Source organism: Apodemus sylvaticus, chromosome 10 (assembly GCF_947179515.1).
Source record: "Apodemus sylvaticus chromosome 10, mApoSyl1.1, whole genome shotgun sequence".
In the NCBI taxonomy this organism is placed as follows: domain Eukaryota; kingdom Metazoa; phylum Chordata; class Mammalia; order Rodentia; family Muridae; genus Apodemus; species Apodemus sylvaticus.
The window spans coordinates 36043346-36068468 of record NC_067481.1 but is presented as its reverse complement, the minus strand read 5'-3'; the positions used below and the strand labels follow the sequence as shown (position 1 = coordinate 36068468).

The following is a 25123-nucleotide window of genomic DNA, read 5'->3' as shown; positions in this document are numbered from 1 at the left end:
GATGGAGTAAATCTGTATATCACAAAAGGTACCTTGTTCAAGCTGAGCTAGCACAGCCTGACTGACCTGTGAGGCTGACTTCATAAGGTCTTCTAGCTGACTTCTCCTTGGCTGAGTCCCTGAGAACTCCTAGAATCCAGGACAAATAAGGAAATTCCCTCTATACAAGGAAATCCTGATTTTTCTTAAGAACTTGGCCAAAGGCTTATTGTCAAGTCCAAAGACAGAGTTACTTCCCATCTGGGTAGTGATTCTCTATGAAGAATAGTAACTGTAAAACAAGATGTTTAATAGGAAGCTCCTTTTATGACATCATCAGACAGATTGTAAAGAGGACTGTGAGACACTCTTAGAACAGCTGCCACTTCCGAGGGGGACCGAGAACAGCAGCTCTGAAAACAATGAGGGCAAACACTCATGCTTAATCGGGGCCCTGAAAACAAGCCCGTTGACAAAACATGGCGTCTACCCAGAAGGCCACAGTCTATCAGGTGTACAAGACAAATAAAAATGGGTCCAAGGTAGCAGTTTCTTCGCACAGAGGGGCTGAGGTTACTACCTCCACCCCTCAGCGGGGACATGGGTATTATTCCTCAAGCCAGCGAGCTGCTGCTGCTGTCTCCCTGAGTCCTCCTCCTCCTATTCCTCCTCCTCCTTCCCAGAGAAGAGCCGAAGCTGCATCCACCACTCACCATTCAACATCAGACTACCCACGCTCTGTGTCCCCACAGCCAGGGCCTGGCCTCTCTACAGTCTCCACCTCACGGGGAACTGAGACCCGGACAAGAATAGAGGTCCCCCGCCATCACTCTCCCCATCACTCTCCCCATCACTCTCCTCATCACTCTCCTCATCACTCTCCTCATCACTCTCCTCATCACTCTCCTCATCGAAAGAACCAGTCAATCCAGACCATGTCCTCCCATCTCGCAGGAGTGCATCGGAACATCAGTCCAGTCAGGCAACACGAAGAGGCAACACGAAGAACTGAGAACAAACCAGGGCGTGAGGGTGGCTACCATTCCTCTATGGCCTCTGATGCAAAATACCGTCACTTGTATTTTACTGGAGAAAAAGAGGAGGACCCACCCTCCAAGGTCCAGAACCCCCAGGGGGTTAGAGTACCTCGTAGGATTTCAGCTTACCCGAAGGACGAAGCTATACAAACAGAGCCCACCCGAAGGACTACTGCTGAGGTTAAATCTTCGAGAAATGTCTCTGTCCAAGAGCATGGCATTCGCATGGCTAATAACCCTCAGATAGTCATTAGAAAGATCCCTCCCCAGGAACCAGAAGTTGGTCACAGCTCAATACTTTCAGAACCTAAAACCTCACAAAAGAGCACAAAATTGTCATCAGGCCTCAAACTTTCCGTCCTTAGAGATTTAGATGGGGTGCCCCGAGCTCCTCCTCCTCCTCGACCAGAGCGGTCTGTCTGTATTGAGACCAAGCCCTCCCCAAAGGTTTTAATACCTGAAACAGAGCCTACTATGAGGCCCCCAACCCGAGAACGAGAGGTCGTACGCAAGGTGACAATCTCTCCAGGAAAACAGTCAGTGCAGTCACCTCATCGTGGAACATGTCGAACAGTGTCTGAGGGGGCTTATAAGTCTCCCCTGTATCCCGAGCTTTCTTCAAAGCCCTCCACCCAAGCCCCCTCAGCCTTTGAGTTGACCCCTCGACCTTTGCCCCCTCGGTCCTTACCTAGGTATGGACCTGATTGCTCATGGTGGGCCTTACTGAATCCTAAAGTTGAAACGCCCCAAAACCAGCCATCAATATTTGATTTTGAATCTAAGTCGCCTCCTCCCCTAGACCCTTTAGAGGCCTTTTATGAAATGGACTCAACCCCTTTCTGTGAGGATCTGATGTTCCAGAGAGAGAAAGCAAGTCTGCCACCATCCCCGAAGGATTCTTTATACCGAGTACCATTGACAGAAGTGCAAAAGACCCCGAAGTGCACCAGCAAACAACCCATTCAAGGGTTCGATGCGTTCTTCCTGGGTATGTGAAGAAGCAAACTGTCCAGCCGTAGCCCACTTTTAGTGAAATGGGATATTGGTCGGGATGGGCAGGAAAGCATCCGCTCTTCCTTCTGGGCCCCAAGGCTGCCTTCTTGCTAGTGCCAATGTTGGTTCTGTCTTTGAGCTCAGTGCTCCATGCCTTGCCTGCCAGCTTCAGTGAGCATCAGTGCAGATGGTTAAAGCTGGAGTTGAGTGAGCATTGACTCTTAACAGGCATTGCAGCTTAACTCTTCCATGGAAGGTAGAGAATGGACTGCAGGGTCAGAAGTGGACTCCTCAGAGTGGAAATAAAGAACTGAGGTAGGGTGAGGGCTAGTAAGGCTGTTAGAAACAAACAGGAGCCTCAGGTAAATACTCTGGTTTCAAAGTATAGCAGTTGGGGCCCACATGGGCTGGGTCTCAGGCTTCTAAGAGGTAGAGAGCGTCCAAGTGCACAGAGAAGGTAGAAGAGGGAAAGTGGGCACGCAGTACCTGGCCCTAGGTGGGAGGAGAGCGGAGAGGGTCAAGGGCTAAGAAGACTCTGGTGGAGGCATGGAGGAAGGGTGACATCCCACACACAGGAAAAACAAGTGTCTGTTACTTTCAGATGTTTCCGAGGAAATGTACAACCGGATCCTCTGGTGGCTGAAAGGTCTGTGTTTTCCCTTTTTGGGGGGGAGCAAGGGGTGGGGGCGGCCTGTGGAAGGTTTCGGGGAAGGGTGAGAAGACAGGTGATAGGGTGGCCTCTGTGTCTGTCCTGTATGCTATGTCAGGAAGCTAAATGGCTAGGGTTTAGACCTAAACGAGCGGTATTTCTCTCTTTCACCTTAAATTCCATTACTAGTCATCCCTTTGGGAATGTGAACCTTTTTCATTTTCAATAGTCTCCTTCCAGTGAGAACGCACATCTGGGAAGGAGAGCAATTCTAGTCCTGTGGTCTTACCTACCACAGATTGGGGTTTTTGCTTGTTTGTTTTTGAGACAAGGTCTTGTTATATAGCCTTGGCCGGCCTCGACCTTGCTATGTAGACCAGATTGACCTTGAGTACATACAGACCTGTCTGCCTCCAGAGGGCTTGGACTAAAGATGTGTGCCACCGTCCACACCTAGCTTTTAAGATTTAACTTATTTGATGTGTACGGGTCTTTTGCTTATGTATCTCTGTGCCCGTGAAGGCCGGAAGAGGGCGTTAGATACCTGGAACTGGAGTTACAGACAATTGTGAGCTGCTATGTGGTTGCTGGGAATTGAACCCAGATCCTCTGCAAGAGTACCCAGTGCTCTTAACCACTGAGCCATCTCTCCAACCCCCCTAATCATGTGTTTTAAGGGAAAATCATCAAAAAACAAGACAACTTACTTCAAAGCCACACCCATTGTTGAATCCCCAGTGATTCAGGTTAAGGGTTCAAAGCTCTCCTCAAGCCCTTCCTCATTGATTGCCCTGGTAGGATCTCTAGGCCTGCTCACGGCTCACCCCCGCCCCCCAAACCAGTAAGTCTTGCCTTCTTCTCCGGAATCACTAACACCCTCTCAGATCCTTTGCTACTTTTTGTGCTTGGCCACTGTAGCCTGGGAGTGCCAGGATCAGACCTCCAAGAGTGTCTTGGTAGTGTAGAATTCTTGCTGTAAGAATTATGGCATGATAAGCCTCTTGTCCTGTTTATGGGACACAGGACAGGGCCATAGATGACATTCCTGGAGAGGAACGAACCCTGTGCACACACTCCCAATCCCGAGTCCTCCTCCCAGTTGGAGGGCCTGAACAGTGTGAGTTGCTTTATGTGTAAAAGCATCATGAACATTCAGTGAATGGTAACTGCAGTTTTTTTAAGGCCATTTGAGACCCTAGGAAAGGACTCGGGCTGGGCTGTCCCCATATCAACTGGCCATCTTTAATAACACAGTTTTCCCTCCTCATGTTGACACTTCCTGAATTCCATTTGTTGGCCGCCCCCGGAAATGCCTGGCTTCTCCTTCTTTGTTTTGACAGATGAGGAGGTAAGAATCCTTGTGGGAGATGACTTCTAGTCCACCCAACCCTTATCTAATTCCTACTCCTGTCCTCTGATGGAAGGGGTGTGCAAGGAGACAGAACTACATGTGGTTAGTAGGCTGTCCACTGCACAAAGGTATACTGTGCAGGAGTATTTGTACAAAAATGTTACATGAGCTAAAGTTGCAGCTTTGAAGAGAAAGTGTGAAGATCTTTCACCCAGTGCTCCAGGGCAGGACTAGACAGCTATGGGTTGGATCATTCCCCATCTGGCTCTTCCCTCTCCTGCCTAGGGCACCTCAGAAAGGGGTCGCCTTTCTGGGTTACACACTACTTGAGTCCTCAGGTTGGAGAAACATAAAGTGGGCTCTGCTCTGGGCAATCTTGTGTCCTAGATTTGGCAGTGTCCTGATTTTGCAGTGCATTAGCTTAAGTACTGTGCTCCTCTTGGTCCACCTCTGATGCTCAAAGCCCCCGGCTTCCACTCCTTCCTTTTTCCTCTCTTAACCCAAAGCCAAGCAAACATCTCGAGTGAGTCCCACCCATGGCTGGCTGACCCAGGGGATGAACAGTTGCCTTGAGATAGAAATGAGGGGGGACAGCAAGAGCTCAGATAACAGAGCAGCTGGAGGGGAGGTGTCCAGGAATGCAGCTGCCACCCCGTCTGCCTCGGGCCCTGAGCTCAGCTGTAGGTGGGAGAAGGCACTCTTAGAGATTATGTCCAAGCAAAGCAGGAAGTCCCCCTTTCCTCTGCTTTCCTCCAGTCCCATCCCACTCCTTCATTGCATAGATGGCTTTTATTCAGATGTCTGATACTCTGCTAGGTACTAGTAGACATGGGTGGTGTGCATGCACACACAACATACACACACACACACTTTGCTTTGAGACACTGACTACACAAATGGGGAGATAAGACTTGGACAGAGAAAACAATATATAAATAGATACTAGTCTGTGCTTAGATACCCAAACAAACACCAGGCTGAATGAATGCTCTTGATGGGCTTAGGATGTAGGGAGCCGGCAAGGGAAGCAGAGGGAAGCTACAGCCTCCTTTCCGAGGCCAGAGGGAGATATCCTAATAGATACCTCAATACAAAGCTCTACCTTTGAAAGGGATACTGTTTTCTCTGGTTCAAGATCTGATGCCTGTGACTAAGCAGGCTTGTCTCCATCTTCCCCACCCGCACCCCCTTTTCTGTGCATCTTGTTTTAGTTTAGGAAGTCAAAAGTTCTGGCAGCAGAATGACTTCTTCCCAAAATAGCTCTTATCCTGTCTGGATAATTACAGCTCTTCAGCTCTGCTCAGTAGCAAAGCTGCTACCCAGAAGCCAGGGAGAGGTTCTCAGGCAGCTGGGCTGGGGTCTTCTTTGACTCTCTAGAGGTAGGGTTTGCACAGAGTTGGGCAAAGTAGTCTCCATGAAAAACTAGCTCCCATGGCCTCCCATAGCCCGTCCTTTCAGATTACATAACCCACAGGCAGGCCCAGGATGGAGACTCTTTGGTCCTGGTGTTCCTCTGATTTGGGAGTACTTGACCAGAGACACCATTCCAGATTCCATTCCCAGCAGGAATTCTCTGGTGGCTCAACCCCAGGGCTAGCTCATGGAAGGCAGTATTTGTTCCTGAAATCTCAACTGTGAGTCCTCCAGGTCCACAACTACGGAGAATACTGAACTTCATAAGCCCCTCTGGGTTTGCAGCTACAGATAAAGTCAGATTCTGCCTATGATTTTCTTGATCTCCTGAATGACTGACTCCTCGAGGTCCTTTTGTCTAGGATTGGGGTTGAGGAGTGCTTCTCACCCATGGGTTGGGATGATAGGGGTTGGAATCTCCCTAGAGAAGATGGGGCTAAACCAAGGGGAGCATTCCTATCGGATGTGCACTAGCAGAATCTCAACAAGAAGTAGGTCAGGGAAACTGCCTTCTCCTTTGGCCCGGGATTTCTGGAAATACCACATCTTTTATAGGATGGGCTGCAGTGCCTCTGATGGACAAGGGTACTCCAGCCCCCAGGTCACTTGCCTACAGGATACTGGACCTCCTAGCCTCTGGATGTGACTTCTCAGGCTATCAGAGGATGAGGTGGTTTCCTTCTTGCCGTATCTATCAATTATGCAAGAAACCAATGCTGGAAATGAGGGCAGTTACCAGAGGAGACCATCACCGTGGTATCCAAGACAGACCTGAAATGTCTTCAGGGTCACACATCATTTGATCCCTGAAGGAGAGGGTTGTCAGATTTCTGTTGACCTCCGAACCCTCGGGGAGCTCTGCTCTGAGGCTCCTTTATTTACAAAGGAAAGCCCCTAGTCTCTTAGGAACCCAGGAGTGTCTGCATTCATGAAGGAGGTTCAGAGTCCTACAATGCAAACTATTTGAAAGGAATCCTGGGCACTCTCTTTCCCACTGTCCCCAGTCCTCTTGCCTTGTATAGGGTGGCAGTTCTCAAGCTTGTAGAGCAGTGGTTCTGGAGCTTCCTAATGCTGCGGCCCTTTAATACCTCATGGTGTGGTGACCCCCAACTATGAGATTATCTTTGTCGTTATTTTATAACTGTGATTTTGCTACTGTTATGGATTGTAATGTAAATATCTGTGATTTCCAATGGTCTTAGGTAATCCCTCCTGACACAAAGGTTTGGACATCAGTTCTATTTGGTGGTTGAGAGGCTAATTTTGGAAGCATAGAGCAATGTGGGGGGAAAATGAGGCAGGGTACCTCCAAAGGCCTTTCTTGGCAGCTTGATCCCACTACACAGCCTTTTAACCTGTCAGGTGACACATTGGGTCATTTGTACCTATCATGGGCAGCCACTTCTGGAGCAGGGTGAATAGCTGGTGACTTCTGGCCATGATTTGCTAATTTGGGGACAGGTTAGATTGACCGTAAGGGTTTATTACTGAGAGTCCTGCTTCTCATGAACACAGGCACATACATCTTGGGCTTCCTAGTACATGTTTTTCTTCTTTGTTTACCTAATTTATGTGTGTGGATGTTTTTTGTCTGAAAGTATGTGGGTCAGTGCACCACATTCATACCTGCTACTCCAGGAAACTAGAAAAAGGCATCAGATCACTGGAACTGGAGCTACATACAGCCTGAGCCACCATTTTAGTGCTGGGTCTGGAAGATCAGCCAGTGCTCCTACTTATCAAGTAACTCTCCAGACCCCCTCAGTCCCATCAGTGTACCTTGAAAAGCTAACTGCTCTCCCGACTGGACTCCATTTCCAGTCCTTTGACTTAGAGTATTTAAGTGATGTCTGAGGTGATGGCTTTAGTAAGGAGAAAGACAGTGGACTCCGGTGGAGCAGGAAGGTTGGCTTCGGGGGGCCAACTTGAATGAGGACACAAGGAAGAAAACTCTTCAGCCCAGAAACCATCCTGACAGCTGTTCAGTCAGAAGGCCGCTGTCACGATCAGTGGGGCTGGCCTTGTCCCTTTACCCTCTCCACTCAGCTGCCTTTGGTTCAGCTGCTGGGAGGGGAACAGAAAGGACAGCTGCTCCTCAAGGGTGGACAGAGGCTTGGAGGAGGGGAACAGAATGTGAGCAATGTCTCTTAGTTCCTGAGAGAAGCCTCAAGCACTCAGACTTGACCTGGAGGGGCCAGTCTCTTCCTTGGTACAGCCACCATTGTCAAAAGTCTTCTCAAAGTCTCTGTAGAGGCTGTTCTTGGGATTTGTGCTGGTCAGTCTAAGACCAAGGCCTGAAAAGCTGACCCACAGGCGGTGGCAGTGTATTCCGAAGTCCCTTTACGGCACTGCTCTGGCATTCTCCGCTCCCATCCTCTATACCCATCACACAGGGCACTCCTAATCTTCTGGAGGGAAAACATCTGAAATAGCCACCATTGGCAGCAGCTGGTTCGGTGTTGATAATGTCCTCATTTGCAGATATAATAGCTAGTGTTCATCTTAGTGGCTTTACTTCTCATGTGACTGAATATTCCTAGTAACCTGTAACGTAGACATTTTTTTCTGTCTCACGGATGAAGAAACTGAGGAGGGTCTGAGCTTGTCAAAGCTGAAAACACTAAGGAATATCCCATTCTACTGCCCCACAGCGTGGTACAGACGCTCCTCTGTAGCCGCATCTTTCTGTAAAGTTAAGTTCTCAGCATTTCAGAATGTCAGGAACAGTAAAGGGGAGGGTATTCCTGAGGGCAGCAGTCACGCCTTTGCCCGTGAGTGAAGAGGCTGAGAGGAAGCCAGTGCTTGAGGCAGACAGAAGGAGGGACACGTGCCGGGCCAGTGAGGTCTAGGCCCCAAAGGCTAGCCTATGCGCTAACACCAGAACGGAAAATTAATCAGTACACTGTTTTAGCCGGCGCATATTGATTAGCCAGCCCCTGGGGCAGGGCCTGTTACCATCACATGACAGATTCTCTATTCCCAGGATAGAAGTCAGCAGAGGTTAAAATGGAAGACACATTCCATTCCCCCCACCCCCATGGGGGGAGGTTGCTTAATTTGGGAGAGAATTGTATACAGATAGGTCACTTGAAAGGGTGTGGACATCCAAGGACAAACAAAGTCTAGTGAAATGAGCCAGCAAGCCTTCTAGCACAGAAGCGCTTAGCCAGGGTGGGGGAATACTTTGACATACATGACAAATACCTTGGTAAATTAGATTCCATACACTGAAGGGTACTGGAGTCCATGCCCTGGAGGCTAGGAGAGTCACACTGGTCAGGGATTGATGACGTCAGTAGGCATGCCAGACTCTTCCCACCTGGACCTCCTGTGATGGATATTCCTGCATTATGGAAATGGTGGGCCTCTAGAACCTTTGGAGATTTAGAGCTGCTCTCTGTGTGTAGCCACGTAACAGGTGCCACCCACATCTCAGGCCTGTTCCAGGAATGTGGAACCTAAGGCAGCAGCTTGGGGGCTGGGGAGGGTGGGTTTAAGGGAGTTCTGTTTCTTGCTTTCTATACAGGCTTACTGGGTTATCCTTGAGAGACACACCCCAGCGCTTTGGCTCCACCAGAGCTCTTGACTATATCATCAGTAAGTCATTCATTTGTGGCAGAAGGGAGGCACTGAGTTCTTGAACCTCTTACGGGAAATGGCTACTGAGAGGCACTGTCGTGGCTTTTTGCTTATCATACAGAGTTGAAATACTGACTTCTGGTGTAATCATTCCGTATCGTGGACTTGAACATAGGTCCTGGCTTGGCCCCCACACAGTCTCCTTATGCACATTACTGTGCCATGCAACCCTCAAGTCCATGAATGGGTAGAAAAGACACGGTAGGAGACTTCTCTAGAAGAGTGTGGGTATCAGGCTGTGGCTGAGATTGCTGGCTTGGGTTTCTGGGGATTGATGCCATTCCATATGCCCCACTAGCTATTCCCCAGATGTTTGGCTCCACATGTTAGGGAATCATACCCTAGTCGAAGATACCCAGTGCTTAATCTCTCTGGATGATGGATTTCAAGGGAGATTCATAGTCGATGGAGATGAAAGGGGTTAATTGGTCCTCAGCACCTGACCCTGGGAGGTGGGAAGGGCACTCCTGTTGTCAGTGATTTATGTAAGAGTGGCTGGATCTGGGCTATGCTCTGACCAAGTATGGATTCCGCCCTGATCAACGTAGAGAAAGAGCCAGAACTTGTGGGGGAGCATCCACTTTCCTTCAGCGAAGGAAGTAGAAGGCCCAGGCAGATCAAGGGAGCTTTCAGTAGACATTGTGGCCATGGGACATATGCTAAGGCCTGGTTCTCACAGAGCCCTCCAAGTGCTACAGGGTTACCCTACAGGCCTGTGGGAAAGGGATGGCTCAGCCTGTCTTCAGCTGTGATTTCAGCTAGCATGTTAGACCCATAGTTAGAAGGGGACTGTGAGCCACTGAGACCCATACTTTTTGGCTTCCATCAGAGTTTTATGGTCTAAGGCTTCTCTTGGGGCTTCTCTCAAAGCCAGCTGGCTCCAACATGGCCTCAGGACATGTGGGCCTCTGGACCCTGGGCAGCAGATGGTACTGAAGAGCTGGGTGAGTCCAGCCACAGCCGAGGAGAAAGGAGCTAACCGAGCTGCCCTTTGAGATGGTTCTGCGTCCACACTCAGAGTGGCTTAGGGCAGTAAAGGACAACCAGACTTTGTGGTCAGGCCTGCTGCTCCCTAGTCCTACATGAATGAGGCGTAGATATGTGCATGTGGAAACCAGGCCAGAGTTCAGCCTGGGGTGTGTTCCTCAGCACAGTGTCCACCTTGTCTTCAGACAAGCTCTCTCACTGGGGCTTCCCAGTTAGGTGAGGCTGGCCAGCCAGTGGGCTCCAGAAATCTATCCATCTTTACTTGTCTCATGCCGGGATTACAGTAGGTCCCCACACCCATTTTTAGATGGATTCTGAAGATCAAGTTTCAGGTCTTCTGGCTTGTATTACGAGCACTTTGCAGATGGAGCTACATCAGCCCCGGGGTCTGTTTCCTTTGATGCAGATGTGTCCCCACTCGCACCCACATGACTAGAAGGACTGACGATGTATCTTACAGATTATGCAGCTTTCAGGTGTGTGCTAGTGGGGCTGTGTGTAGCCTAAGGTGACACTCGACGGTATAGCCACTGCAGGCTGCTCCTTCTGTAGATTCCCAACAGCACTGGATTTCCCCTTTTCTGTCTTTGTTTTTCTGGGTACCGCTTGAGATCTCCTGTCTACCGCAGACCTTTGTCTGGGACCTATGTATAGCTCCAGAGGGTCCCACACTGAAGCCAAGCTAGGCCCCCACCATATCCATCAGGGTCTCTCCATGGCTAAGTGTGCCTTGTTCCCAACTGCCTCTAATGCCTATAGAAGTAAACAGCGTGCTCTCCGTCCACAATGCACCTATGTTTAGAAAACCAGACGAAACAGTTAGAAAACCTTCTTTACCAGTTAGAAAACCAAACTTAGAAACCTTCTAGTCTTATCCCCCTTAATTTCAGGGGCTGGAAACTGAGGCCTTGAGGTGAAGTGAGTGGCCTAAGGTCTCCTGACTAGAAAGGTTTCTCCTCAGCTTGCTAGCTAAGCACTTGTACTGTGAGCGAGCTATAGCTGTAGAGCTCCGCTTTGCCTGAATCAAATTCAGGCAGAGGCCAGTCAATCAACCTGCCCTAGGGGAAAGGCTTTTGGGGGTCAGGGAGCGACGTGTTTCTGGAAACTTCTACAGGAGCCTGGCCAATTCAGACCCTACTTAACTCAGGAAATCCCTTCCCAACTCTTCGTTCCCAAGAAATCTACCTTTAGCTAGCTGCTGTGCTGACCCTTGTGACCTTCTAATGCTCCCAAAGCTGCTAAGGACTGCCGCTCATCTGCCTGTTGGAGGAAGGGCCTGCCTTGCTGCTTGTGCTCGGCTGGCCTTTCCGGAGGCCCTTCAGACTCTCCCCTTCCCTCTTAGAGTCATTCTGCCTCTTCGTTTCACCCTACCAGCAGCTGATCTCTGGATAATTTATGCAGCAAATCCTCTTTAATCTTTAATCTGGGGTCTCGAACAAAAGGAACCTGCCGCTAACCTGTGTCTTTCTCACAGCTTGAGTGGAGATGGGGAATGTCTGACATCTCCCACACAGGAGGTGTATAGTGAAGTATGAGCAATGAGTAACTTGGACGTTCAGTCAGCTTACTCCTCTAAACCCTTGTTGAATCTCAGGGGGGTAACAAATGCTCTCTCTCCGACTCTTGCCACTACTCCTCCTCCCTGTGCAAAGGCGGCCTCTCTTCCAGGGATGCCAGGTGGACGGTTTATTTTTCTGTGGGAACTGACTCGAGTTCTTACGGTGCAACACTGCCTGGAGAGACTATTCTAGAAAAAGCAGTTGCCCGCCCGGTGCAGCCCTGGGCTTCAGGAGAAGCTCACGCAGGCACCCGTCGCGGCTGCAGAGGTACAGGCCCCGCCCCAGGCCCGGCTAGCCCCGCCCCACCCTGCCACCAGCGGACTGCACTCTTGCAAGGCTAGTGGGGGCCCCGCGGTGCAACGAGGTCGGCGCGCAGCTCGCACCACGGGTGATTGGGGCGCTGTCCAGGAGGAGCTGGCCCGGCTCGGGCTGCAACCATGGTAAGGAGAGAGGACAGCCGGAAACGCAAGGCCTGTTACTCCCGGGCTGCTCCGAGGGGACACTCGGTGCTGCAGCCCTGGCTGGGCAGGGCGGGAGGTACTGTCCCCAGCTCCGGGTTCAGAGAAGGCACTGCTGGCGCTAGGCGCCGCGTCACCGGTCTCAAGTTATTCATTCTAAGCGAGCGGAGCTGCTTTGAGCTGGCCGCGACCCTCAGGGTGCTGCCCAAGGTCTTGGAAGAAGGAATAGGTCAGTTTTGTGGGAGGTGCCTGCTGGTAGCTTCTGGTGCTGGAGAGGACCGCACTGGTGAGGATGGGAAAGGGGGTCCCCGCCTGTGCCGGAATCAGCTGTGTTACCTGGATGACCCTTCCTCACTTACCTGGGGTGCAGAGACCAGCACCAACTTCCTTTGGAAAACACAGAGGAAATCTGTAAACACTGCCAGCCTCACTAAAAAGGATGATGCAGAATGACCCACATCCCCTGGACCTTTCTCAGAGAGGAAGAGGCGAGTCCAGTGTCCTGTTGTGCAGGGGTTTGATCAGCTCTATCCCTTTGCCCCCGGTCCAGAACCATGGGAAACATTCCTCCTGCTGCATCTACCCGGTGGCCCCGTCCCTGCAACGAGGTCCTTCTGCAGTGTGTGGGGGTTGGTGGTTGGGGGTGGGGGAACTCATTTCTGCCACCTGCCTGTGAGAAGAAAAGCTGTAACCCCAGATAAAAGTTTTCACCCTGGGCTCTGAGGATACCAGTTCCTCTGCTGTTGTCCTGCCAGAAACACAGCGTATGGGGTGGGGGGTGGGGGTGGGGGTCAGGGTTTCCAAACCACACACCACCTTCTCCTTCCAGACCTTGCCTTCTGCATGGGGAGACACAAGCTGTTTACAGCAGGAGGGGATTGGTGATCAGCCCACAGGGCAGGATGTTGGCTGTGAGCAGCTGCCAAAAGGGAACTCTCTGGGCCCTGTGGAATCAGAAGCTTTCAGGTCTAGAAAGGCCACCCTTTGGGGCTTTCATCTCTCAAGCTGTGTCTAGGCAAAGGCCCAAGTTTTGGCCAGGAAGTGTTAGTGACCCTATGACCTACTCAAAAGGGGGTTCCTGGGAGAGGCCAAGTTGTGCTTGTCCTTATCCCAGTTCCCCAACCTTCTGCCCACATGGGAGATGGACAGACTGATTGTTCTACGATAGAAGCCTGGGCCAGCACAGATTATCCCCAGTGCTAAACCCAGCAGGAACCAGGGGGGCTTTTTCTGCCACACACCAAGTTCAGTTCAACTGAGGTCTTTGGGCTTTCGGCTTGGCTAAGGCCACCCTGCTCTTTTTTAGCTAAAGATACCCCACACTACCTAGATGTCCAGTTTCAGACCTCTATACTCACAACCAGCCAAATGCTTGGGCTGACTGGTTCACGTCAGGCCATACTTCGTGCAGAGACCTCCAGCTGAAGCACCCTAGGAAGTTTGAATTTCCCCATGAAAAGAATGAGGGGACACTATTAATGACCCATGTGTGACTTGAGACAAACTTCAGCTTCAAATCAGCTTGAGGTGTTTGTTACTTGGGAGTGCTTTCTCTCCTCAGCTGTTCTGGGAGAAAGGAAAGACAAGGACCTTAAAGCCCTAACACTAAGACACTATTCAGGCTCACAAAGGGTATTTCTGTCCCGACCAGGACCACTGGCCTCCTGCCTCCTAGTGGACGCCCCCATCTGTATTCCTCCACTGAGACCCCTCAATAGGTCTCTGGGATGCCAGCCTCCTTTGCTTTGAACCCCTGCTCCTTAGAGACCAAGTGCTCTACTGGTTTTCTGGAAAAGATAAGGTAGTGGGACATAGGTCTTTGTGAGTCCAGAGGCCATGTATCTTTGGATGGCTGATGGCAAGAGTCCATGGAGCCAAGACTCCTTTGTGGCTGGAGTTCCCTGCAGAGAGATCTAGCAGCAATTTTCTGGATAATGGGACAGCAGTCTTCTGGTTCAGAAAAACAATGGGCTGCTTGGGAAGACGCGTGGGGCCGTGCCCATAGAACCTGTGTGCGGGGGACTATCAGGTATTCCCACCTTTTTTTAGCGTTGCTTGAAGTTAAGGTAAAAGATGGAAGGGATTGGAATCTTTGGACATAGGATCCTCAGTTGGCCTTCACTATGTACTGATGGGCCAAGGAATCACCGTAGGGATATATGTCCCAGTCCTCAAGCAGGCTTCAGTGTCCTTAGGAGTTAACAGGAGAAGTGGATCAAGCCTGTGCTGCAGACTTGTTAGGAGGTTGGTGCTGTGCCCACCAGGGTAGGAAAGCAGGCAGGCAGCACGGGACAGCCAATCAGAGGAGGAGGGAGCTGCAGAGGATCTAACTGACTCTGCTGCAGCTTAGCCATCCTTGGAGGGTGGGAGCCCAGGGGAGGGGAGGGGAGGGGGTGGAGAAGAGCAGTCCACAGAGACAGAGTAGGGTCAAAGAAAAAGGGGGAAGCAATAAACCAGGAAGCCAGATGACAGCAGGAGCATCAAAACAAGCCTGTTTCTGTGCGAGGACCTTTGCCTGGAGATAAAGTTAGACCTAGAGCTTGCTGTCGGGGCTCTCAAGAGTGAGGCATGGACCATTCACTAGGATGGCAAGGGACCTCTGTTCCTGAGGATGGGACTGAAGCTGGGGTAAGGTGGTGCTTGGGGACATGGGTAGACCTAATGGTCTTCCACTTGGTCTTGCCCAGCACAGGGGCTCAGAGCTGGAAAATGCTTTGATCCTTGGCAAAGCTGGAGGAGGTGGATAGACAGATGGGCAAAGAACCTAGTGCCTTAAACCCTGCATCTGGAGTCCTTTGGTCTTCCCCATGCTGGTGCACCATCAGGTCCATCCAGCAGGGAAGATAGATGCTGATGCTGGGATCCTTGTAGCTCTGCCAGAAGACTCTGTGGGCTTGGGATTTCCATCAGTGCTTCCCAGTCTTCGGTACCCCAGAGAAAACACAGTCTTTTTGCAAATGCTTAACAAGACCCCCAGATCAACTGCTGGGTCACCATGGGGTGGTACAGGGAGAACTTCCAGAATCCCCCAGACTCATTAGCTGCCGGACAACAAGAGAGCCACTCAAACCTTTCTCTGCTGCTGTATAATTAATTTGGCCAAACTGGGGTACTCAAGAGTGAAAGGGGTAGCAGTTAATCATTCTGCTAGGCCAACAAGCATAAACGGGGTTGGATGGTTAACCAGTTGGCCCTCAGATAGGACAGGCACGGGAAGCCAGCAGGTGTAGGCACCTGAGTCATACAAGACTCTCCCTTCTAACTTCTTCTGTCTCTTCTAGCATAAACCTGGCAGTGTGCATGTCTGTCCCTTTCACTTCTGACCTTCGTAAAATGGTGCTATGCAGGAAGGTTGCGGCTATCTTACCTCTCCTGCTTTGGCTGAGACTTCACAGTGGTCTAGGGTAGCCCCGCTGGCTTGGCCAATCCCCAGAGGGGTGACTCAGCCTCTGCAGCTGGCCCTTGTCCATTGTTTGGGGGTGGCACGTGGGTGTTGTGAGGCAGAGATGAGCCCAGCACTGCCAGGCACCCCACAAAGAATGCTGACCCCAAAAGGAGAGGGGAAACTCTTCTGAAGCTTATGGCTGTGGAGGAGCTAAGGGTAAGAGTAGGGAAAACCACTTGACTTGCATAGCGAGGGCAGAGCGGGCTTCTGCAGGGAACCTCTTCTCAGCACCCCACATTCGTGCTTCTTAGGTGAGGCCATAGCCTTTCCTGTACTGCTGAGTTCAGGGAAATGGGAGTATAGGCAGCTAAGGTGTCCCTCCCCCAGGTGTCGCTGCCAGTGTATGGGACATGTCGAGAGAGGGAGGTCTAGCCTTCCCAGGCCTTTTGTTGTTTCCTTGATCCTCTCTCACCTGGCTGTTCCTGCGCCGCATCCCCCCCCCCCCCATATTTAGCATCCACAGGGCAGGAGGAAGGTGTTTAGGCCAATGTTGGGCGTGGTTCATCAGCTAGAGTAAAAGTAAGGTCAGTGGGCTCAAAGCCTGGGCAGCATGCCTGGAAATCCGTTCCTGTAGTAACACAGGCACCTCGGGCTCCAGATCCCTGACCAGCTGACAGGCTCCGAACCTTCTGCTCGCTTTTTATTTACCTGAAGAACAAGCCCCCTCCCGCCACCCTGCCCACCAGTGGTCCCATCCTCTTCTGAGTCTGCATTCCTCTTGAGCAACACACTTAGTCTTTGGCCTCCACTCGTCCTCCTCCTCCTCCTCCTCTTCCTCCTCCTCCTCCTATTTCTTTGCTTGCTTCTGGGACCGGTAATGACCTGCTAAGAGAACAGGGTTTTGTAGAGCTAGAGCCTGAAACCCTTTCCAGTCTCCTGGCTTGGGGAGGCTAGTGAGCAGGTGTGTGCGGGGCTAGGTGTGAGCATGTCCTCTGGCTCTGCTCCTGTTTCTTTTAACCACAAGCACTTTCCTTCTTTCCTTTTCACCTTCTGTCTTTTGCCTCCATCTTCCCATCCTGCCCTCTTCTGCCATTCCCACCTCCTCTACCCTAACCCCCCAGATCAAGCACTTCCTGGAGGACAGCAGTGACGACGCTGAACTAAGCAAGTTCGTGAAGGATTTCCCAGGAAGTGAACCCTACCACTCAGCGGAGCCCAAGACAAGGGTGGCCAGGCCCCAGATCCTGGAGCCAAGGCCCCAGAGCCCAGACCTCTGTGATGATGACGTGGAGTTTAGAGCCAACTTGTGGCCCCAGCCCTCTGACAGTCAGCAGTACTTCTGTGCCCCAGCCCCTGTCAGCCCTTCCTCCAGGCCCCGCAGTCCATGGGGCAAGCTTGATCCTTATGATTCCTCTGAGGTAGAGACTCCAGCCCTGCCTTTGCCACTCAGTGGGTGGGTGCTGAAAGACCCGGGGAGGGCAAGAAAGAGAGCCTAGGGTAGGTGTGTGGGCATGCGCATTAAATGTTTCAGGAGGATCTTTCTGTTCTGCATCAGGCCCGGCTCTGGGGTTTCTGCCTTGAAGGCATTGGAAACTCAAAGTAACAGTAGGGACTGAAGACCTGTCCAGAGGCCTCAGATGGGGGCAAAGACTGAGAAGAGAAGAGGAAGGCTAGCGACAGAGCTGTGTCTCACTCTGCTGCATTATGTCTCCTGTCCACTAGGATGACAAGGAGTACGTGGGCTTCGCAACCCTCCCCAACCAAGTCCATCGGAAGTCTGTGAAGAAGGGCTTCGACTTCACGCTCATGGTGGCAGGTAGGAAGGGTGGAGGCCGGGGCAGGCGTGGGTGGTTCCAGTGGATTTGATCTGTGTGTCTAAAGAGTCCACGGGGAAGGGAGAGAATGAACAACAGGATGACTCTGTCCTGTTTTGTAAAGTCACATAAAGCATGGCCGAAAATGCAGATTCAGAAGATGCTCTTGGCTACCAGTTTTCTAGAATTTCCCCCTTCCCTTGCTGCCTTGGGCAGTCTCTTGGCTTCATTCAATCAAGAGGGCCTGACAAGTTTCCAGCCCTGACACACTGTGCTTTGGCTGCTCTAGCTCTCATTGGCAAGGCAGCAGTTTGTCCCAGATCTTGATCAGGTGAACCTTACCTTCTGAGTTGGTGCCTCTGTCTTCTCTTCCATCAGGAGAATCTGGGCTGGGAAAATCCACTCTTGTCAACAGCCTCTTCCTCACTGACCTGTACCGGGATCGGAAACTGCTGGGGGCCGAAGGTAAGGAAAGGAGAGAGCAGCTGAGCTCCCCGCAGGTGCTGGAGGCAGGGCGCTCCCTGCAGGCTGGCTTCCTGGAGCTACATGGCTTCTTTCCATAGACCTATGGGGCCTGGCAAGTTCACCAGCCAGTTCCCTAAAGATCTGAGTACTGTATTGGGTGCGGTGGCACATGCCTTTAATTCCAGAACTCAGGAGGCAGAGGCAGGCAGATCACAATGAATTCGAGACCAGTCTGGTCTACAGAGAGAGTTCAAGGCCAGCCAAGGCTACCCTGTCTTGGGGATGGGGATGGGGAAGGCGGGAATAAAAAGATTTGGGTGCAGAGGCAGGGCAGGGACTAGAATCCTGATCTTTGTATGAGTTTCTGACCCCTAAAGGATTCCAGGAATCCAAGAAAAAAGCCTGGAGCAGAGAAGAAGCTGGGGCCAGAGCCAACAGCCACCGGCATTTCCTGTGTTGGGAAATATGTTTTTCGCTGGTTCCCAGGGAACAGGCCCTCAGGCGCCTGGGGGTGGAAAGGGTGGCTGTCTGGGCAGCAAAGCTAGCTGGGATGGGCTTTCTTTGGGGATGGGGAGGTGGGCAAGACCACACCCTTGTCCTTGCCTCAGTTTCCCTCTTTTCCAGAGCGGATCATGCAAACTGTGGAGATTACTAAGCATGCGGTGGACATAGAAGAGAAGGGAGTGAGGCTGCGGCTCACCATTGTGGACACGCCGGGGTTTGGGGATGCAGTCAACAACACAGAGTGGTATGTCTGACCAAGGACAGCCCCAGCTGCCCTTGTCCCACCCACGTACCACATGCATCCACACAGGTCACACTCAGTCACAGACATAGTCATATTTGCTAGGAGGAAGAGGCTAGTGACCTTATTGGACAGCTGGGTTCCTTTAGCTGGACAGCTGTCTTTTCTGTAGGAGTGAGAGAGAAAGGACTGGGATGGATGGTTTTGTTTACTTTTGAGACACTCTTACCATGTAGCCCCAGCTGGCCTGGAACTATGTAGGCTGGGGCAGGCCTTGACCTCAGAGATCTGCCTCCCAACATCTCAAATTGTTTTAAGATTTAGGGTCTCTCGCTGTATGTCCTGGGACTCACTGTGTCCCTCAAGCTAGCCTTAAAATCAGTGGTTCTCTCGAATTAGCTTCGAGAGTGATGGGACCAACTGCAAGCGTGCGCTACTGTGCAGATAGCTCCGTGATGTGCGGGCTCACCAGTGAAAAGCCTCAGAAAAACAAACGCCGTGAGCACGAGTCGGTGCAGCGGGAACACCACCATCCCTCCTTCGTTCCTTTCCACCAGTTATCCTTTTAGATGCTGCACACAGATCTTGTTTAAGGGGAGAGGAAGGGGGGCGTGAAGGAAAGAAAAGCAAAAGAGTGGAAGGGCAAAAAACAAACAAACAAACAAACAAAAAAACAGTAAGGGACCGCCAGGTGGCACCGTGGTGCGCCAGCATCAGCCCCATATGTCGGAGCTGCAGGCAGGACCTGTTCCAGGCCTCAGTCATGAAGCCTGGCTTATATGAAATTCTGTCTCCAAAAAAAGAAAAATAAATAAATGGAGAAAGAGCTACGGGAGGGGTGGAAAGAAGATGAAAAAGGCGGCACTCCAGGCGGCTTTCAGATAATGCATCACACAAGCACACACCTTAGCTTTCTCCACCCCCCTTTTTCATGAACTAGAGAAATGCTTAGGTAATAATGGTCACACCTAAGTGAGTAGGTGCAGGCAATAGGCCAAAAAGGCAGGAGAGACGACCCGCGTGTTTGATGAAGGAATTGGGCAGATAGAACTGAGAGCACAGATCTTGATTGGCATTCAGCAACGGCATGATCTTAAGCAAATGGTTGCAATCTCTCTCCTCATGCAACACAAAAACAAACAAAAGACCTCCCCCCAAACAACAATGACAAACACCCAGCTATCTCTACACCATCCGTTGGATCTGAAAATAATCCAGAATGACGCCTGTGCATTTTAGCAATGGTAACTGCGGGGCTAGCAACAAGGTTTGTGTGTCTCCGTGTTTGTCATTTTAAGAATTTCAATATGATAGCAGAAGAACATCAGACCAAGTGTGGCCTTGCTGAGTGACTGCTCAGGCTGTACATCCATGGTGCTAACCCGGAGTGACCGTCTTACTGGCCAAACGGACCCTCACAGGCCTCTCTAAGCCTCATCACCTGCTTTGTCATCACACCATGTGGCTGTCCTCAAAGATAATTGGCTCATCGTCAATCCTGTGCGAGCCTTGACTGGGTGGCCACCTCTTACATTCTTGTGACAGCACTGTGCTAGTCTGCGGGTCGTGGTCTTGTGGTTTCCATCAACATCTTTCCTGCTCTAGCAGTATGTCTCAGCATATAGCTTTTCCAGAAATTCCAATCCCAACTAGTACCCACTTTCCACTGGAGTAGGTACCACTTTCAACCGGCTTACCTCCTTTTCCTTTTAATAAATACTTTCCATTCCAATAAGAATTCCCTTTTGGTAATAATAGTTTCTAGATAATTTTACTTGACTGTTTATAGTGTACCTCCATAGATACTAAGTTAGTCAACCAGGAAGAATAAACGGAACATAAACATATGCAAAGGTGGACATTTTTAGGGATGCAAAACAAATATCCTCATCCCTGAGAGGCATCCACCCGGTGGTAGTGCGGGAGCAGAGGGAGAGCCATTGTAGCAAGTTGTGTCTGTCAGATAACAAATGGGTGGATCAGGCCATGAACAGCCACTGACACTGAGCTGGGAGTCACAAAGCCAGGGCCTCAAGTGGTCTGGAGGAAGTCTCTCAGAGGATTCCAATTTAATTTCTTTTCTTTTTTTTTTTTTAAGATTTATTATTATATGTAAGTATACTGTAGCTGTCTTCAGACATACCAGAAAAGGGCATCAGATCTCATTATGGATGGTTGTGAGCCACCATGTGGTTGCTGGGATTTGAACTCAGGACCTTTAGAAGAACAGTCAGTGCTCTTAACTGCTGAGCCATCTCACGAGCCCCAGATTTAACTTTATGTTTAAAATGAACATGCTGAGCTCAAAGTGCTGATGTCACAGCAATGAGGATTAAACTAGATAACAGTAGAGAAAAAGGCCTGAAAAGTGAAGTTCTTAAAACATGCATACACGCATGTACACACACACATACACACACAGGTGTGTACACATATACACGGGCATACACACAGACACATGTGCATATGCACACGCGCGCACACACGCATTGTTTAACTGTGAGGAGAGACTCAGAGAAACACATCATTAGGTGATTTCATCATTGAATGAACATCACAGTCTATTAACACAAAGCCAGATGTTGTAGATCCCTTACTGGACATGTTCTCTCAAGGGACAAGAGACCAAACATAAGACAAATGAGGCTGCTGTTGGCCTAACAGCAGTTGTTTTATAATAAACACTTTTCATAAGTAGAAAGCATATATTATAGTACATTATAGTGAATGAAGTCACTCCTATTAAGTGGTAGACATTTTTTATGCTATAGTTTAAAAACAATTTTTATAAATGTACTGTCAGGGTGCATGGTATGTTTGTGCCGGGGCATGAGTATGGCGATGAGAGAAAAACATCTTGAAAGCAGTTCTCGCTGGGTGGTGGTGGCGCACACCTGTAATCCCAGCACTCTGGGAGGCAGAGGCAGGTGGATTTCTGAGGCCAGCCTGGTCTACAGAGTGAGTTCCAGGACAGCCAGGGCTATACAGAGAAACTCTGTCTCGAAAAAAAAACAAATCCAAAAAACCAAAAACAAACAAACAAACAAACAAAAAAACCCAGTTCTCTCCTTTCACTTGTGTTCCTGGGACTGCCTATGCATCTTGTGGGGCAAGCATTCTTAGCAACCGAGGGCTCTCATCAGCTGTGTGCTGCTTTCCGTGCCCAGTAGCACATGTGAGGCACTCACAGGTGCTATGATGTTAGAATGGCAGTTGTCTGAGCTCAGTTATCTTGTGGGAATATCTAATGAAATATGTGGATCTCAACGTTGATGGAAACATTGCTTCATGGTGGATGACTGTGGAGTAATATACACATGGCTGTACAGTGGAGAGCATTGCACATTGCTATAGTCAGAGACACCATCATGGGAGAACTGGGTCTTGGGTAAGAAAGACAAGAAGGTCTGGAGAGAGAGGCTGAGGCTGGACCGTGAACTCAGTTTTTCCCTGGTTTCTAACTGGAGCTCACCTGCTGCCCCTTGGCTATCCTTCTTTGCCTAGTCCCCCTCAGTCCCTTTTGCTCCTCAAACTAGTATTTATTAAACTACCAGTGTACCCCGTATAATTTTCTCTCAAGACATGAAATCCTCCCGTCCTACTCAGGTATTTCCCTGGAAAGGTAGTAAAGCAAAACCTGGCTCAAGCCAGACTTTGCCAGGCAGCCCCCACTCCCCCAGTTTCTCTGCTTGTCTGTCCTTGCCCCAGCTGGAAGCCTGTGGCTGAGTACATCGACCAACAGTTTGAGCAGTATTTCCGAGACGAGAGTGGCCTGAACCGCAAGAACATCCAAGACAACAGGGTGCACTGCTGCCTGTACTTCATCTCACCCTTTGGCCACGGGTATGGTCTGAGCCTGAGGCTCCTGGCACCCCTAGGGTCTACTAAGGGAACAGGCCGAGAGCACCACGGGCAGGGCTACCACTAGCGGGTGGTCACCGATTCCTGTTCCCCAGGCTCCGGCCATTGGATGTTGAATTCATGAAGGCCCTGCATCAGCGGGTCAACATTGTGCCTATCTTGGCTAAGGCAGACACACTGACGCCTTCTGAAGTGGACCGAAAGAAATGCAAAGTGAGGGAGGCTAGTGGAGGGAGGGGGTCAGGTGGGCTTCTAAATAGGTTGGGGTAGCCAGAACTGTGGAACCCCCCATCTGTTTGCCAGATCCGGGAGGAGATCGAACACTTTGGAATCAAGATCTATCAGTTCCCAGATTGTGATTCTGATGAGGATGAGGACTTCAAATTACAGGACCAAGCCCTAAAGGTGGGGCCACCCCAGGGCACCCCCTCCCTACCTTCTTTCTGCTGAGCAGATGAGGGGAGGAGCATTCTGTACAAGGACAAGCTGTGGGGTGGAAGAGGACCCTGTCATCTTCTCATAGGAAAGCATCCCATTTGCGGTGATTGGCAGCAACACTGTGGTAGAAGCCAGGGGGCGGAGAGTTCGAGGCCGGCTCTACCCTTGGGGCATTGTGGAAGGTAAAGCTCTGAACTTGTGACCAGACTACCCTTGCCCTTAGGAGCTCTTCTTTACCTATGACCCTGGCTGACTCCTAGCCTTGCTATGCAGTGGAAAACCCAGGTCACTGCGACTTTGTCAAGTTGAGGACGATGCTGGTGCGTACCCACATGCAGGACCTAAAGGATGTGACCCGAGAGACACACTATGAGAACTACAGGGCACAGTGCATCCAGAGCATGACCCGGCTAGTAGTGAAGGAACGGAATCGCAAGTATGACCAGGAGCCAGGACAGAGCTGGCCAGGGGAATCCCAAGTCCCCACCTTATTACTCTGCAGGCCCCAGGCTTCACGCAAGTTGGTGCTGGGGTCCCCCCAACCTTACTACCCTCCTCTCCCCCTCCCTTCAGCAAACTGACAAGAGAGAGTGGTACTGACTTCCCTATCCCTGCTGTCCCACCAGGGACAGATCCAGAAACTGAGAAGCTAATCCGGGAGAAAGATGAAGAGGTAAGAGTAAGACGCGTGGCTGTCCGCCTGGGAAGTCCCCTATTGATAGGTCTCACTATCTCTTGACATGGGAACAGAAAGACCTATCCTTATGCTCTGGTACATATGTGGGATGTTGAGTGATTCTGCCAGTTTCATCATGCGTAGGGGCCACCAAAGCCCCAGACTCAAGGGATTAGAATCTGGGGACACTTCTTCAATACAGTAAGACTCTTCCTATCAAACACCTGGTATTGATGTATGTACCTATTTCAGCTGCGGCGGATGCAGGAGATGCTACACAAAATCCAAAGACAGATGAAGGAGACTCACTAAATGGCTTTTGGACCTGAATATTTCAATCTCTTCTTCCTGCCCATGACAGCCTCTCTTCCCTGCATCAGCTCTGCACAAGCAGCCCTGCAGCTCCTACCAGTTCGCCTTATATCCCTGCTGACTTCTCAGAGACTCAGAGGAAATAAACTAACCTATATGTGGCTTCAGGTGTCTCTGTATTTTTACCATTTCCTGGAAACATAGCTCCTGTGATTCAGTTTGAAAGGCTGATGGAAAGGGATATTGGTTCCTGGCTTTTAGAAGGAAACAGAAAGGGGGAAAATTTCCCCTTCCCTTATAGAGTTCACTCTGCTTACAATACATCTTGACCTCTCCTTATTGACCATTTCTCTGCCGCCATGTTTCCCATACACAATACCTTCATTTTGTAGCTGCTCTTGCGGAAAAACAAGTTATTAACTACATGGCAAACCCTGACTTCCGGTTTTCCCAGATTTGGGTAAATGGATAAATAGAATTAAGCTCTAAGTTCCAGGAAGCTTTCGGTCAAGCGCTGAACAAATGCCAAAGGTCCTGTAATTAAAGTGCTGGGACATAAAAAAAATATAAAACACCATAGTCCCCTAGGAGCTCAGTATCAAGCACCCGCTAGGTTAGACTCCAGTTCTAGATCCTGGAACTAAAACAGTGAACTCAGGAGAGATCATCCGTTTTCCCATGACTTAGTAGTAACTGTACTAAAAGTCCCAGTGACTCATAAACTAAGACGTGAGGACACTAGCCTAATATCTCAGGGCTTAGACCCACTCCAGAACTCAGACTATCTGTCGAGAACCGGAATCTTTTCCACTGTTTGGTTAGTAGTGGCGCGGATCACGGAGACCTCCAGCGTTACTGGTGACCTCCGTCCCGGTGCTGGCTCCAGGCGCTTCAGTCTTGTCCCTCGACCCCTTTTACAGACTAGGATGCCGCAGCTAGCTAATGGCAGTCAGACCCAATTTTTCTCTCTTGGCTGAGAGACTCTGGTCTGGCGGCAACGCAGGTCTCGGACGACAAGGTCGGTCGGTAGAACAATCGCAGGGCTTAAGCAGTTCAGACACGCAAAGGGAAGCCAGCGCTGCCAGTCCGAAAGCTCCTTCCTCCTAGGCCTTCTAGGAGGGTCTTTCAAGTTTTCCATTTCTATAGCTTCAGTAGTCCGTGAATCCAGCGCTCCTCTTTCGCAGACTAAAAAAAAAATAATTCCAGAACGATTTTCTTTTCCATCGGCCGGGTTGTGAAACACGAGAGTGATGGAGCTGAAAGGTTGGGAAGGGAACCTTTCCCTTTCCTAGTCGGCATTCTTCCCCTTCCATCCCCGCATTACTGGAGCGAAACAGAAACACAACTGGACTAAAAGGCGGA

General features: G+C 50.4%; 1 protein-coding gene across 8 annotated transcripts; it reads left to right on the top strand.

Annotated features, from left to right (window-relative positions):
- Positions 1–458: 458 nt before the first annotated feature.
- Positions 459–23924, top strand: Septin4 (septin 4). Of its 8 annotated transcripts, XM_052195021.1 has the most exons (14): positions 459–2004; positions 2611–2655; positions 3999–4006; positions 16572–16868; positions 17173–17266; positions 17643–17729; positions 18354–18477; positions 22183–22317; positions 22431–22548; positions 22639–22740; positions 22859–22955; positions 23047–23209; positions 23400–23446; positions 23702–23924. In XM_052195021.1, exons 1-13 carry the CDS (start codon positions 459–461, stop codon positions 23416–23418), a joined length of 2835 nt encoding a protein of 944 aa, XP_052050981.1. In that variant the 3' UTR covers positions 23419–23446; positions 23702–23924. The 8 variants fall into 8 exon arrangements, with proteins under 8 accessions (XP_052050981.1, XP_052050985.1, XP_052050988.1 ...); XM_052195025.1 differs by lacking the exons at positions 459–2004; positions 2611–2655; positions 3999–4006 and adding an exon at positions 11920–12047 and having other exon boundaries at positions 23347–23446; XM_052195026.1 differs by lacking the exons at positions 459–2004; positions 2611–2655; positions 3999–4006 and adding an exon at positions 14561–14693.
- Positions 23925–25123: the final 1199 nt, after the last annotated feature.